Source organism: Garra rufa, chromosome 3 (assembly GCF_049309525.1).
Source record: "Garra rufa chromosome 3, GarRuf1.0, whole genome shotgun sequence".
NCBI lineage: Eukaryota > Metazoa > Chordata > Actinopteri > Cypriniformes > Cyprinidae > Garra > Garra rufa.
Genome location: NC_133363.1, coordinates 32,161,993 through 32,178,485, shown reverse-complemented (window position 1 = coordinate 32,178,485; position 16,493 = coordinate 32,161,993). Strand labels below are relative to the sequence as shown.

Here is a 16,493-nt window from a genome sequence, read left to right as displayed (position 1 = left end):
TTTTATTTTAAGCTAGGGAAAACCTTAGACTACCATTCAAATGTTTTGAGTCTTTATTTTATTTTATTTTATTTTATTTTTTTATTTGATTTGATTGATTTTTATATTTAATTATTTATTGGTCTTTTTTTTTTTTGAAAGATATCTGTCTTACCAAGGCTGCATTTATTTGTTTAAAAATACATAAAAAACTGTAAAGTGAAATAGTTTTACAGTGTTTTTATTTTAAGCTATAGGTGAACAATTTAGACTACCATTCAAATGTTTCAGGTTTTATTCTATTTTATTTATTATTATTATTATTATTGTGAAAGATGTCTCTCTCACCAACGCTGCAAATTGTTTTAAATTTATTTAAATTTAGACTACCTTTCAAATGTTTCGGGTCTTTATTTTATTTTATTTTATTTTTTGAAAGATGTCTTTTTCACCAAGACTGCATTTATTTGTTCAAAAATATATCAAAAACAGTAAAGTGAAATAGTTTTAAAATTACAGTGCTTTTATTTTAAGCTAGGTTTTCTTTTCTTTTCTTTTCTTTATATTTATTTATTGGTTTATGTTTTTATTTTTGAAAGATGTCTCTCTTACCAAGGCTGCATTTATTTGTTAAAAAATACATAAAAAAACTGTAAAGTGAAATAGTTTTACAATTACAATGCTTTGACTGCCATTCAAATGTCCCAGGTTTTATTTTATTTTATTTATTATTATTATTATTATTATTATTATTATTTTGAAAGATGTCTCTCTCACCATGGCTGCAAATATTTGTTTTGAAATTTATTTAAATTTAGACTACCTTTCAAAAGGTTCGGGTCTTTATTTTATTTATTTATTTATGTATTTATTTGTTGAAAGATGTCTTTTTCACCAAGACTGCATTCATTTGTTCAAAAACACATCAAAAACAGTAAAATTATGTAGTTTTACAATTACAATGCTTTTATTTTAAGCTAGGTGAAAAAGGTAGACTACCATTCAAATGTTTCGGGTCTTTATTTTCTTTTGTTTTCTTTTCTATTTATTTTCGTAATTATTTAATTAATTAATTTTTATATTTATTTTTTTGTTTGTTTGTTTAATTTTATTTTTAAAAATGCACCAAGGCTGCATTTATTTGTTTAAAAAATATAAATAAAAAACAGTAAAGTAAAACAGTTTTACAATTACAATGCTTTTATTTTAAGCTAGCTGAAACTTTTAGACTACCATTCAAATATTTCAGGTTTCAATTTATTTTATTTTATTTATTTTGAAAGATGTCTCTCTCACCAAGTCTGCATTTATTTGCTAAAAAATACATCAAAAACAATAAAGTGAAGGAGTTTTACAATTACAATGCTTTTATTTTATTTCATTTCATTTAAGATGTCTCTCTCACCAAATCTGCATGTATTTGCTCAAAAATACATACAAAACAATAAAGTGAAAATACAATTACAATGCTTTTATTTTAAGCTAGGTGAAATAATAACCTTTTGTAACATCATAATCTTTACTGTCTTACTTATGATTAATTGTCCTTGTTACAGTGTAAATATACATTAAGGACTGAGTAATATTAATTTATTAGGGTTTGCCTTAGGGTTACTTGCATGTAATTATCCATAATTAACTGTTATTATAATAGTAAGTACACGTAACATGTAACAAGGACACTTTAAAATAAAGTGTTACCGAAACAAAAGTTACAGACCCAAACTTTTAAACGGTAATAGCCTTTTCGTCAACAAATCAAACAATGTCTGTAACACAACTGATGCTAAAAAAGGTTAAAACCCAGAAATGTTTTCAACACTTGTTGCTCCGCATGACCCATTAAACTACTACAATAACACACGAAAGGCCAGATACCCTCAGCTACAGACAAAAACACTGAATAGCATTTAGTTAACATACTCAGTTAAAGGAACACTCCACTTTTTTTGGAAATAGGCTCATTCTCCAACTCCCCCCGAGTTAATAAGTTGATTATTACCGTTTTGAAATCCATTCAGCCGTTCTCCTGTTCTGCCGAAATCACTTTTAGCATAGCTTAGCATAGATCATTGAATCCTAAGATTAGGAACTACACTCCCATTCCGGTGTAATAGTCAAGGAAGTTTGCTGCCGTAACATGGCCGAAGCAGGCGCAGTAATATCACGCAGCACATCGCAGCACAACTTGACCAACTGCATGCACAGGGAGCGTTCGTCGTTGGAAGTTACCTAGCTGGGAACTAATTTCATGCGCTGCGTGATATTACTGCGCTTGCTTCGGCCATGTTACGGCAGCAAACTTCCTTGACTATTGCTGCCTTCATGTGTTAACGTAATTATGGTAAACACCAAAATCCGACATCGAAATTGCATATGAACACCCACTCACGTTGTAATTTCCACTGGAAAGCTCGAAATTTTTTATGATACCCGAGCTGCCGAGATGGGATAAACTTTGACCTTTCAACATGGCGGACAGCAACGAAACTATACTGAATGGTAAGCATTGCATGATGTTAAAAGTTCTCTGCTGTTTAGTTGGTTAGTTTGTAGCCCCCATAATGCTGGGGCATAAAGAATTTTAATAACGTCGCTATTTAAACGTAGTGTTGTCTTTAAAAATACCGTTAAGAGAAGATGCTAGCTTGTCGTGGCTCGCCTCCAGTAGGGTGCTGTGCGGTACAGTGTTCTGAAGGAGGCAATTTTCTCATGTTATTTTATTCGGTCTGTAGTGTACGCCAGTGACAGCATGATATACTGGGACCAGGAGAGAACTCTCTATCAATGGAAAGGAGATTCCGAAATTCCGAGTCCGCCATGTTTCTCTTCACTGCGACAACAAAAGCACCTGAACACGACACACTGGTAATTTCCACTTCACAAGTGGAAAGCATCATCTTTCCCATATCACATGAAGGCAGCATATTACACCGGAATGGGAGTGTAGTTCCTAATCTTATCGGCCTAGAAAATCGCATCTTTACATTTTCCACCGGTCTTAGTACACGATATAACTGCAGAAGAGTCAAGTTTTAAATAGGACAAACTCATTGTTTTTTTTTTTGAACGCGATGCTATTGGTCTAATAGGATTCAATGATCTATGCTAAGCTATGCTAAAAGTGATATCGTCAGAACAGGAGAACGGCTGAATGGATTTCAAAACGGTAAAACTCAACTTATTAACTCAGGGGGAGTTGGAGAATGAGCCTATTTCCAAAAAAAAGTGGAGTGCTCCTTTAAGCATCAACCAGTTATTTCCCAGAACTACATTGGCTCTTGGGCCAATATCAGTATATACAACACAACATATCTTACAGAAATCATCTACAAACAAAGCCTTTTTTCTTCATATGCTACACAAGCAAACTTTCTGCTGCTGTTCATATCATACCAACTTGTTGCATAAATGGTAGAGAAGGCCTGCAGAGATACACTTCCCTTTATTTTATGCTTTCACTATCAGCATGGCCACCTTGATGACTCCATGTTTGCTCTTAATTTACATGACAGAGAAGGGAACTGGCTCACATCACTCCTGAGGCTACAGCCATCGTTATCTACAATAGAACATCTTGCACTTGTTAGACATGGTTCGAATAAAGTCTGAAAGTGACAAACGCCGGGATGAAACAAATGAGGAGATAAATTGCTCAAAGCACAATGCTTTTAACAAACCAACCCTCTCAAGAGATAAAGAATTGTGGCAACTCAGTCACCATTATTCAGGTAAACTCTTCCATTTATATGGAATACTTTGATAGCTGATCAACCACAAGCAAAGAAAGCAAATGTAACTTACCTGAAGCAACATGTAAAATATTTATAAAATGTCATGCATTTTCTTTCAGGGCTCAAAACCATGTGTGATCCTTTTACTACAAGAAACTTTCATTACCAGCAAAATATACATTTATGTTTAAACAGCACACTATGTACATTTCTTCTATTGACTTACCTCTTACAAACTCTTGATATTCACAGGAGAGAAGAGAGTGAAACAATAAGCAGAAGGTAAAAAAAGGATCTGTGTGACTTTGTCAAGGCCTCGCCAGACAAGTGAAGTGGGACTGCGGCTCTTGGTTGTCTTGACGACGGATGCTTTTTCAAGCAAATCAGCCAATGAAACGCGCACTGGTCGTCATACAAAAGGCCATGTGACTCTCTGGCTGCCTTTCAGCAGGAGGAGACAAGAAGCGCAAGGATTATTGACAAGGGGATGACAGCGGTATGATTTTTCTTTACTCTCTTTGACTCTGTTTTTATGATGACTGCAGTCCCATAACTGAAGTAGATGTCTGGAATATATTTGAGGTTAAATAGGGACTGGAAGTGTGAGCCTTGAGGCTTCGGAGATGAAAGATTGCCACCTAGTGGAGCGTTAGGAAAATTACCTCATGATAGGTATTTAAGTATGATGAGAAGTAATCACTATCCATAAGAAAGACAGTAATGATACATTTGTATCACGTGCTTATTAAATATTTTCACTTAGGTGTGGATTTTTTCTTCTTCTAGAACTCTGTATTTTCTTGAAATGCGTGAAATTAATGTAGTGATCATATATGAGAAAAAGAAAAAAAAAAAAAACTTGGCTATATGGATTTTTTTTCTGTAATAAAAATAAGAAAAAAGATATTTGGGGGAAAAAGTGTTTTATTACCATGTGAAAATTCCTTGTAATTGTCAGTGATTTTTTTTTCAACTGAAAAAAAGCATTATAATAAATGTTTTTAGGGGGCAGTCATTGAGTGTTTTTGTAAAAGAAAAGATTATTTATTTATTTATTGCTATATGGGAAAGAAAGATAAAGAGAAAGAAAGAAAGAAATTGATTGAAAAAAAGAATTACAATAAATGTTTTTAAAGGCTCAGTCATTGAGTGTTTTGTTTTATCATCTGAAATTTCCTTTGAATTCAGTGTTGTTTTTTTTGTAATATATATATATATGTATATATTTAGCTATATGGGCATTGTTGTATAATAATGAAAAAAAAATGTTAAAAAAATCAAAGAAGGAATTACAGTATTTTTTTTTTTTTTCAAAGTAGAGTCATTGAATGTGCTTTATAATCTTAAATTTCCTTCTAATTTTCAGTGTTTTTATCCTGTTTTTTGTTTTTATTTTTATTTTTAAGAAAGAAAGAGACTGAACACGTTTACTAAAGAATGAGACTGAAAAACAACAACTTTGCTTTTGGGATTGTTCTGTAAAAAAACATTCTTGGTTTGCATTCAAGCAAAGGAAAACATTGCATTTTTGCACTTTTGGTCAGCAGTCTTCAGCAACATCATGTGAAGTGGTGCAACAGCACGACTACTTCCTGAACATGAGAACCCTCTTATTTCTGGTGGAAGGCTGCAAAGCAGTCTTGGTTTGCATTCAAGCACAGGAAAACATTGCATTTTTGGCATTTCCATCTTGACACACCCCTCGGACAGTAGTTGCACCGCCCCCGCTTGTCACAGAGTAGTGGCCAATGTCCCAAGCTGTCATATCGCACATCTGGTTGCGGTTTTGGGAGAGAGGGTCTTGGGGTGTAGTGTTTCTTTGGTGGTGGTCATCAACATCACTGAAATCAGCATCAGATTCTTGGGGGTTTTCTGGTACAAGGGCCTGAAGAGTCTGCATTATTTTACCATAGAAACTGTTGACATCCATCTAGTAATTGTAAAAAACAAAACAAACAAACAAAAAAACAACAAACAAATAAATAACAATCTTAAAATGTTAATGTTAATACACCAGTATTTGTCATTTAAGAAGTATCTGCAACTGATCGTTACGTTTTTCAAACATTAATTCTATGATTTCATTATATTTACTTAAAAAATATCCAAAAGTGGCAAAAAAAAGACATACTTAAGAAATGATCTAAGTATATTCATGAGGAAATAACAATAGCTGTGTCATATTCATAACTATGAATGATCAGAAGTTTATATTTATCAGCAAATAGTCCATTCTGACTGCAGAAATGGTTGATTTGAAAACATTAGCTTAGCATTTCTGCCTTTACCATAAAGTGACAAATCAACCGTTTGGTTGAGCACATTTGTGACCCTGGACCACAAAACCAGTCTTAAGTCGCTGGGGTATATTTGTAGCAATAGCCAAAAATACATGGTATGGGTCAAAATAATTGATTTTTCTTTTATGTCAAAAATCATTAGGAAATTAAGTAAAGATCATGTTCCATGAAGATTTTTTGTAAAATTCCTACTGTAAACCTATCAAAATGTAATTTTTGATTAGTAATATGCATTTTCTCAGTATTTAGATTTTTTTGCACCCTTAGATTCCAGATTTTCCAATAGATGCATCTCAGCCAAATATTGTCCTATCCTAACAAACCATATATCAATAGAAAGCTTATTTATTGAGCTTTCATATGATGTAAAATTTTACCTTATGACTGGTTTTGTGGTCCAGGGTCACATTTTTGAAAAATTATTGAAAACATACTGAAGTTTTTTTAATGGCAACGGTAAAGTTAGGGCTCCTACAGTGTAATATGCCAAAAAATATGCTTACCTTGCAAAATTTCACCAAAAACAGTTCACATGGCAGGAGTGATTTCTTTGATTATGACATCCATGAGAGAAGAAGTGTTGTCACAAGTACTGTTGATTGACATAATGACATCTAGTGGATTTTTTTGGCATTACGTAGCTCAACCAGATGGTAGAGATGGCTCAATCAGCTTAAGTTAAGTTAGGTACTCCTCTTAATAAAATATAGTGACTCAAAATGTGCTCAACCATTTGGTCGAGCAGGCAGTTGAAGGGTTTAAGAAAGAAAGAGACTGAAAAACAACAACTTTGCTATTGGCATTGTTCTGTAAAAAAAAAAAAAAGAATTACAATAAATGTTTTTAAGGCTCAGTAATCAAGTGTTTTATGTTTTATCATCTGAAATTTCCCTTGAATTTCAGTGTTTTTTGTCAAATAATTTTTTTATATATTAATTTTTCATAATGTATTTTTTATTGTTTTTAAAATAAAGAAGGAATTACAATATTTTTTATTTCATTTTTCAAAGTTAATTTCCTTTTATAATCTGAAATTTCCTTTTAATTGCCAGGGTTTTTTGATTTGCTATACGGGCAAAGCACTTTTTTTCTTAATTGAGTCATTGAATGTTTTATAATCTTAAATTGTCTTCTAATTTCTAGTGTTTTTTATACTACTTGTTTGTTTATTTTTTTTTAAGAAAGAATAAGAGAATTATTGAAAAACAACTTTGCTATTGACATTGTTCTATAATAAGAAAGAAAGAAAGAAAGAAAGAAAGAAAGAAAGAAAGAAAGAAAGAAAGAAAGAAAGAAGCAGATGTTGTTTTTGTGTTTTGCAACATCAGACAGCCCACCTGTAATGTAAGTAAGGCTGAGAGAGAGAGAGAGAGAGAGAGAGAGAGAGAGAAAGAGAGAAAGAGAGAGAGAGTATTGAGACACACAGGGTTTGGGCGTGTGCTGTGGCTCTAAGCGCCCTCTTCTTCTTCCCCCTACACACACACACACACACACAGAGCATATCAGTCGACGCACACCGGCAGCTCGTTGTTCAATGTTTGTGTTGATCGCATCTGCTTCAGTGAATCTGTACCGCCCGAGAAGAAGAAGAACACGCGCTGTCTAATGACGAAAACAGTTAAGAGCAGCAGAGCTTTGAGAGGAGCAGCGGGAAGGATGTCGACGTATTATTGACTTGTGTTGAGTGTCGTCGAGACGAGCGAACAGCAGCGCCGTGTATTTTGTAAGTAGTCCAGCCGCTGTCTTTCTATGCTGTGTGTGTCGCGCAGGAATAACAGCAGCAACAAAATGTTCCTTGCAGACGCTGGACGGAACATTTTGTTGGCGTCAGGGCATAAATCGTTTCACCAGCATCTCGAAACTGGAGAACTAACGTTACTACTACTGTGGTGAATGTGAAAAACGAAACAAATGCGTCAAATCAGTGAGCGCGCCTGAATTCCATTCATCTCTAGTTTGCTACATTTTGTAGCTGTACAACTATCAAATACTCATATACATACAGCGGTGTTCTGCATGGACATAATGGTCGATGCAGGAGGAGTGAGTTCATTTAATCCAACAGAGCCAGAGACGTTTGACTAAGGCTAGTTTTTGTACTCTAATTGGTGTTTGGGGACGTTTTTAAAACTTATTATCATACAGATTGGTTACCGTTATATGTATTGTAAGGCTAGCAGAGATTAGCTCACCCAAATGACCACGTTGTTTACATTGCCCATCGTCTGAGAAATCAATAAAGGTGATGTCATTGTATTCCAGCAATAATGGGACAAATAAATAGGAATTTTTTTTCTTATATGCACACTAGACACACACACATATGTATACACACACACACACACATATGTATATGTATAGATATTTTATATATTAGTAAGGGTGTGTGCGTTGTTGTGTTGTCGAAGTCTTTAAAGGGTGACACCCCTGGTACAGTACGTTCACTAATTTTATAATCAAAAACATTTTGGATTCTAGTCAATAATTCGAATTCAAAGCTTTATCTGATGCTTTACCATGATCCAGAGCCCAAAAGTTATATAAAAGTTGGACAAACTTCCAGCCGAAAAAAAGAAAATGATTTTCACAGGTAAGGCTACATGACAGGTGGAAGAGCTAAAAATAGATTTTCAAATGGAATACTTGATGCAGCGTCCACTGAGCACAGCCGAACCTGATGGCTTGACTGATTTTTTTTTTTTTAATATATTTTTTAAATAGTGCGCAACGATTCAGATAACCCATATAACAGTTGTTTTATAACCTTTTATTGTACTCCTATATTTGGTTAACTAAATACTATAGGTACATGCTCTACAGGTAAGGATATATAAAAGTCACAAAAAATTGTTTAGAAAATATTTTCAAATAGCTACTGTATAGGGCTGCAAAATGAATAATCGTGATTAATCGCATTCAAAATAGAAGTTTATGTTTACATACTAAATGTCTGTGTACTGTGTATATTTGTATGCATGTGTTCTTGGACCACAAAACCAGTCTTAATTAACAGGGGTATATTTGTAGCAATAGCCAGAAATACATTGTATGGGTCAAAATGATTGATTATTCTTTTATGCCAAAAATCATTAGGATATTAAGTAAAGATCATGTTCCATGAAGATATTTTGTAAATTTCCTACCATAAATATGTAAAAACTTAATGTTTGTTTAGTAATATGCATTCGCTAAGAACTTCATTTGGACAACTTTAATGGATTTTCTCAATATTTAGATTTTTTTGCACCCTCAGATTTTCAAATAGTTGTATCTCGAACAAATATTGTCCTATACATCAATAGAAAGCTTATTTATTCAGCTTTCAGGTGGTGCATAAATCTCAATTTAACAAATTTTACCCCTTTGACTGGTTTTGTGGTCCATGGGTCACATATATATTTATACTTGTATATAATTTATATTATATATAAACAAATATTTTTAATATATAAATCTAACAGATTTTTTCTTAATATATACACGTGTGTATTTATACATACATAATACATACACAGTAAACACACATAGTACTATGTAAACATAAACTTTTATTTTAAATGCAATTAATCACGATTAATTATTACTTATTAAAAAAAAGAATGAAAATGAAAAAAAGAAGCAAAAATCAAATTGTGATTTGATTAAGTAGGATGTCAGAATACTTTTGTAAGGAATGAAATCACACAGATTGTGAGTGAAATAGATTTTTTTGGCACTGCACCAAGCATTTTAACTAATAACACAAATAGATCACTGTCAGGGAAAGTCCTGTATAAGTTTCCCCTGGCAGCCTAAAATAGCTTTTCTTTTTGTCTAGTGTTACGTCACACGACACAAGCGTAATTTCATCTGTGTTAAAAACTGTCAGCAGGATGAGTGCTTCACTCCAGGAAACTCTGGTATACTTTATATATAGATGTTGACTGGTTTCCCCATTTGAAAGTTTTCAATGTATTTCCTCATCAGCTCATTTTAATTTGTCCAATAGACTGTTTTAAGTGGAAGGCCTGTAATGACAAGATTTTCTCAGATTTCCTTGTTCCTTGTTTCCTCTCAGCTTCTGACACAGCAGCAGTGAGAATGACGGAATATAAGTTAGTGGTGGTTGGTGCAGGTGGTGTGGGCAAGAGCGCTCTGACCATCCAGCTCATTCAGAACCACTTTGTGGATGAGTACGACCCAACCATTGAGGTAAACCAAAGGCCAAGATGGTATTTTCTGTCATTTAACTTTGTCTCATATTTATTAGTTTATTTGAAATAAATATTTTTGACATATTGACGTACAATGTATTTATAATTTAAAGAGATAGTTTACCTTAAAATGAAAATTCTGTCATGAATTACTCACCCTCTTGTCATTCCAAACCTATGAGACTTTTGTTTGTCTTCGGAAGACAAATTAAGATATTTTTGATGGACAAATATGGCACTACACTTTTAAAAATAAAGCTTCCAAAAGGGTGTTTTTGCAGTGATGCCATAGAAAAACCATTTTTGGTTCCCCAAAAAACCTTTCTCTGAACAGTTCCTAAAAGAACCATTTTGAAGAACATTTTAAAATCTAAAGAATCTTTTTCGCCTATAAAGAACCTTTCCCCTGTTTGAAAGGTTACATGGATGTACAAGGTTCCTAATTTCCTAATTTCAAATATAATATAATGAAACATCAATATGTCATTGATGGAAAACATTCCCACCACTTTATTCAAACAGACCACAGTTTCTCTTTCTTTTCATTATTAACAGAATACATTTCACTCTATATTGTAATATCAATATCAATGTTCAAAACATTGGACATCTTACATTGTATATTTATGCACTGTTCTTCCTCACAGGACTCATATAGGAAACAGGTGGTGATTGACGGAGAGACGTGTCTATTGGATATCCTGGATACTGCAGGCCAGGAAGAGTACAGTGCAATGAGAGACCAGTATATGAGGACTGGAGAGGGCTTTCTCTGTGTCTTTGCCATCAACAATACCAAGTCTTTTGAGGACATTCATCAGTACAGGTTAAATGAAAGAAAGAAGTATAAAAATGCATTTCTTTGTTTCTTATTTAAAAAAAATATATTACAATTAATGTTTATTTGTTTGCATTGCTTTCCAAAGGGAACAGATTAAGAGGGTTAAAGACTCAGATGATGTGCCTATGGTACTTGTGGGTAATAAATGTGACTTACCAGCACGCACTGTGGACACAAGACAAGCCCAGGAACTCGCCCGTAGCTACGGTATTCCCTACATTGAAACCTCAGCCAAGACAAGACAGGTTAGAAACATTTTAACCAAATATGTAACATTTTATTATAAAATTCAAATATAAAGCTGCCCTAATTTAATTTTGTGCCATGCGCTCTTATTAATAAAGGCACTTTAATAGTATCTGTGGTTCCATGAAGAATCATTTTTAGTTTCTTTAGAGTATTAATGGTCCACTGATTTGCTTTGAAACATGCAGCATTATTCTATGTGTTGACGTTATTTCAACTGAAACTGGAGGACAGTGTGGGACATATAAAGTAGCCCCACTCCCTTTTTAAATAGCCAGTAGCGTTTTGTTTATATTACAGCTTGGGCCAGAGCTGTTGAGCTCATTAAAGCTGCATTTGACAGTATATGACAGCCACAATCTTATCCGTATCGCTATAAAATATACCATTCTGTGTAGAATTCAAATGGGTCGGAAACAGTATCTCACAAAAGTGAGTACACCCCTCACATTTCAGCAACCATTTTAGTATTCAAAGGGCAATACTATAGAAATGAAACTTGGATATATTTTAGAGCAGTCAATGTGCAGCTTGTATAGCATTATAGATTTACTGTCCTTTGAAAATAACTCACACATACAGCCAGTATTGTCAAAAAAGCCACATTTCCTATTCATTATGTTTATGTTTTTGTCTGCTTGACAGGACCATACAAAGTTGTGTATCTTTTATTAGAGAAGTTAAAATTAGGTTCTTTAAGTACAATTCTCTCATACTTACCACTGGTTGTTTAACATGGCATCTCATGGCAAAGAACTCTCTGAGGATTTGAGAATTAGAATTGTTGCTCGCCACAAAGATGGCCAAGGCTATTAGAGGTTCAGTAACACCCTGAAACCGAGTTACACTACAGTGGTCAGGGTCATACAGAGGTTTGGTTCCATTCGGAACAGACCTCGCAAGGGATGATCAGCAAAGTTGAGCAGTCATTCTGTGCATAAGGTGCAGAACCTGGCTTCAAAAAACAGATGCATTAGTGCTGCCAGCATTGCTTTAAAGGTTGCAGAAGTAGAAGGTCAGCTTGTCAGTGCTCACACCATATGCGGCCACACACTGCAACAATTCGGTTTGCATAGGCGTCGTCCCAGAAGGAAGCCTCATCTGAAGCTGGCTCACAAGAAAGCCCGAAAGCAGTTTGCTGAAGACAACCTGTCCAAGAGCATGAATTACTGGAACCATGTCCTGTGGTCTGATGAGACTATAGGATAAACTTGTTTGTCTCAGATGGTGTCCAGCATGTGTAGCTATGCCCTGGTGAGGAGTACCATAAAAATTTTGTCTTGCCTACAGTTAAGCAGGGTGGTGGTAGCAAGCTGAAGCTAAAGCTGAAGGTGAAGGTGATGGGGTGGCCAAGTATGTCTCCAGACCTGAAACCTATTAAGCAACTGTGGGGCATACTCAAGCGTAAGGTGGAGAAGCACCATGTGTCTAACGTCCAGCAACTCAATTCCATGCCCAGGATGAGATAACACTGTTGCTAACACAATATATTGACACTTTGGACAAGTTCACTTAGGGTGTACTCACTTTTGTTGCCAGCTATTTTGACAATAATGGCTGTATGATGAGCAATTTTCAGGGAACAATACATATATATTGCTATGCAAGCTGCACATTGACTACTCTAAAATATATCCAAGTTTCATTTCTCTAGAATTGTCCCTTGAGAAGATATACTAAAATGGTTGCTGAAATGTGAGGGGTGTACTCACTTTTGTGGCATACTGTATGTTTTATAGCCTGAACTGACTCGTGCATATGATCTGCTCTGTGCGGCGGTTTGACGCAGCGCAAAACCCGACTTCATTCGACCCAATGAAAAGCATATTTACACTGTCTGAATCGTTTGCTATCTCCTATATAATGCACTACGTGCCATTCATTGTTCAGAAAACATTAATTTTGTGAACAAGTGACCTATTTCGGCCGCAGTGTAGAGGGCGGGACACTTCGGATTCTAGAAAGCATTTGATTGGACAGAAAGTTTAATGGGAAGCAATGGATGATTGATCCATATTGGCGAATCCTTATATCTTGTAAATTTGAATTTTGTCATTGTTTTGAAACACACTAGCTTACAGATAACCTTAAGGCGTATATATTGATACTAAAAGCCAAAAAACTTAAATTTTGATTTCATGAGGACTTTAAAATATTCTTAATGTTTAGAGAGAATAGCTCTTTTAAGAATTGTGGACTGAAAGGTTCTTTGGGGAACCCAAAAATGGTTCTTATTGTATCACTACAAAAACCCTTTTTGGAGCTTTTATTTATAAGAGCATGTATAGCTCAGGATAAACTATCACCAACAGCCAGAATGTAAGAAGAAAAACCCTAATTAGTGTGTGTGTTTCTTTTTAGGGAGTAGAAGATGCCTTTTACACTCTTGTTCGTGAAATCAGACAGCATAAGCTGAGGAAACTGAACCCGCCAGATGATAATGGCCAAGGCTGTATGAACTGCCGCTGTGTAGTGTCATGATCCGGTAAACATTTTTATTCTGTAACCTGGTAAACATTTTAAAATCCATGTCACCTTCATATGATTCTCAGTAAATGAAACCTACCTGATCTCATGACGAAAACGTACCTGTGGGAACTTGTTTGCAAGATGCAAAATATGTACCAATGAGTACATATCACTGCAGTTTCCAACAGAAATGAACACTAGGGGCGGTAAAACAGTGAGCACTTGTAATCGTTTTCATACACAGTTATGATTACAGCTCCATATGTTTCACTTTCTGGACATAACAAGCTTGCTCAGTAGCTCAGCTGGCACGGAATTGGACTTAAGAGGCAGAATCCTTGGGTGTAAAACATGTCTCTTGATGAAAGAGCTGAAAGATGAGAGATCGAAAAACAAGCTAAAATGGCATGCTTACGATTGCGTTTTTACATCACATTTGCTTTTGTTCATACCATAGGGTAGGTTTAGGTGTAGTGCAGATAATACGTTAAAAATGCCACAGAGCATTAGAGTTATAGCGCCACTTAACAGACATTTCAAATCAGAACTGCGGTGACACGTTCAAAACTAACGCCACATAAAACGTACCATATGTACGTTCATCTGTTCCAAGGGGGAAAAATGAACACTGGTACATTTTCATCATGAGATGAGGCTGAATGAAACATACAAGTATTCCTGGATAATTAAGCCATTGTGTACTGCTGCTCATGTGTACTCCATTCTCCCCTTCTCTTTGCAGTGAATGTGCATGACGTGGCTTTTTAGAGCGGTGCAGCCTTCCAGACCACAAACACTGCAACACCTACACAGATGCTGGACATTTAGGGCAGACTGTGTAAAAGGGAAATCTTTATTCTGGCAGCCCTGCAGCCCTCTTAGGGATGTTCCTGTCTCGCTCCTTCGTTGGAGATGAAACACGTTGTACCTCATTTTAACGGTCTCAACACTGGAGTTACTACGACTGGATGAAGCTGTCACACTTAAATATATTTACATTTAACAAACTATCTACTCTTAACTGGAAGTAATAGCTCAGAAAATAACCTCTCATATTGCTTTGTCAGATGTGGATGTGAAAAACACTTTACGAGATGGAGAAGAGAAATACTACATCAGTTATATTAGCATACGTCTGGATGTGAGAAAGATTTGTATTGTCATTTGCTTAGAGCAAGTCTAACCTAATAAAATGTACATAATTCATGGCGTTCTCTTGCAAAGAGGACTTTTAGTCATATGCAGTGTTTATCACAGGTTACAGTGCAATAGATCACGATTATAAACGATTAGAAGGTTCATCTGAGAAGTCTTTGATTTGCACATGGTGTAGGACAAACATTTTAAAGCGCAGGACTTTGTTAGCCTTTGGTTGTGGCTTCATTAGATATCCAGCTGTGATGCTTTTTATTTACGATATTAGACAAATGCATTGCAGATAATTGCATTGCCTGAAGAAGACAGATTAATGAAGATCTCTTCAAAGAATAATCATACTTGTTGGAAAATGAATGCAAAGCTACTATAAACCTACAAGCTTGGACTGAAAAGCCTTGTTGATATTCTTGCCAAGCACTGTGCTGTTTTCATGTTCAGGGCATAAGCTTGAAACTTTTACATGTATATCATATTGTAATCTTCAACTGCATTTTCCCCTTATGCCTTTCTGAAGTACATTTTTCACGGTTGCGTCATTAGGAAGTAAAGACTTATGAAAGACTGAAAAATACACAAAAACACCAGATTGCTTGTATACCCTTACTGTAAATTATCATATGAGGGAAGCTTCAGTTATGCTATATTCATAGGCAACATATGGCCTTGTAATTGCAGGGAAGAGCCAGTCTGGACTTTTCTCTTTTTAAATCTTTGCTTAAAAGTAGCTCATGTTTCTTTGCAAAGTACAGATTTCTCAGAAATCTCAACAAGGATCTTTTATTGTTTACTTATGTGAATCAGACGAACTCCAAGCCTGTCTCTGACTAGCAGTGAGTTCGGGTGGAAATTTGATGATTTTTCTCTATAAGGATTGCGGAGTGTTTTATTTCCTCGCAGTCTATTGATTGTTCTCAAGGACATACATGGGCGGATATGATTCTCCCTTTAAATCACGTCAGTAGCTATGGATATGACCTTCAAGCGATTCTGTCAGAATGCTGTGGGCATCATCCAGATCTTTGTGATGGATTTACTGTCTATGGTGCCACACACAGTAGGCTAATGGGGTTATCAGGTGGCGAGATTGTAACGTTAGCCACTTAGGCTATTGAATATTGTTTTACATTAACACTTGGTTAATGCCTATTTTTTTCGTAACACTTACACATTAAGTAAAATAATCCACAAACACGTGACCTATCCTATATTATTCTGTTTTGAACTTGTCGTACGCCAACTGCTGCTACTAAATATTTTTATGTTTTCTTTTTATGGAAAAAAATGGTAGAACACAGCGGTTACCTACAAAAGAGAATTCCAAAAGGCTGTGTCGGTTGTGGTATTAAATAATCATATTGGTTTTGCAGCAATTAATACTTAAAAATATGAGTATTTTTAAGAAATTTGTGTCTGTGTGTAAAGACAACATTGAATTTTCTTTCAACAATATGTTATTAGATTTGTGCCTACCGTTATTATTGTGTTATGAAAGGATATCAAATAAAGAGGCTTGTTTTGATTTCCTGAGCGCCCTTTTTACATTTGCATATCTGAAATGTCACATATTATTTGG

The 16,493-nt window shown here is 35.0% G+C and overlaps 1 protein-coding gene across 1 annotated transcript; it reads left to right on the top strand.

The window, feature by feature from the left end:
- The first annotated feature begins 7,448 nt into the window (after positions 1 to 7,448).
- Positions 7,449 to 16,439, top strand: hrasb (HRas proto-oncogene, GTPase b). The gene is made up of 6 exons (XM_073835929.1): positions 7,449 to 7,736; positions 10,071 to 10,204; positions 10,854 to 11,032; positions 11,133 to 11,292; positions 13,655 to 13,778; positions 14,505 to 16,439. The coding sequence occupies exons 2-5, from the start codon at positions 10,094 to 10,096 to the stop codon at positions 13,772 to 13,774; spliced, it is 570 nt and encodes a 189-aa protein (XP_073692030.1). The 5' UTR covers positions 7,449 to 7,736; positions 10,071 to 10,093; the 3' UTR covers positions 13,775 to 13,778; positions 14,505 to 16,439.
- The last annotated feature ends 54 nt before the right edge of the window (positions 16,440 to 16,493 follow it).

Bases quoted from the DNA above. Each gene is read 5' to 3' on its own strand.
- hrasb (XM_073835929.1), top strand. From the start codon at position 10,094: ATGACGGAATATAAGTTAGTGGTGGTTGGTGCAGGTGGTGTGGGCAAG. The intron at 10,205-10,853 runs GTAAACCAAAGG...TCTTCCTCACAG, and splicing joins AGTACGACCCAACCATTGAG to GACTCATATAGGAAACAGGT. The intron at 11,033-11,132 runs GTTAAATGAAAG...TGCTTTCCAAAG, and splicing joins GAGGACATTCATCAGTACAG to GGAACAGATTAAGAGGGTTA.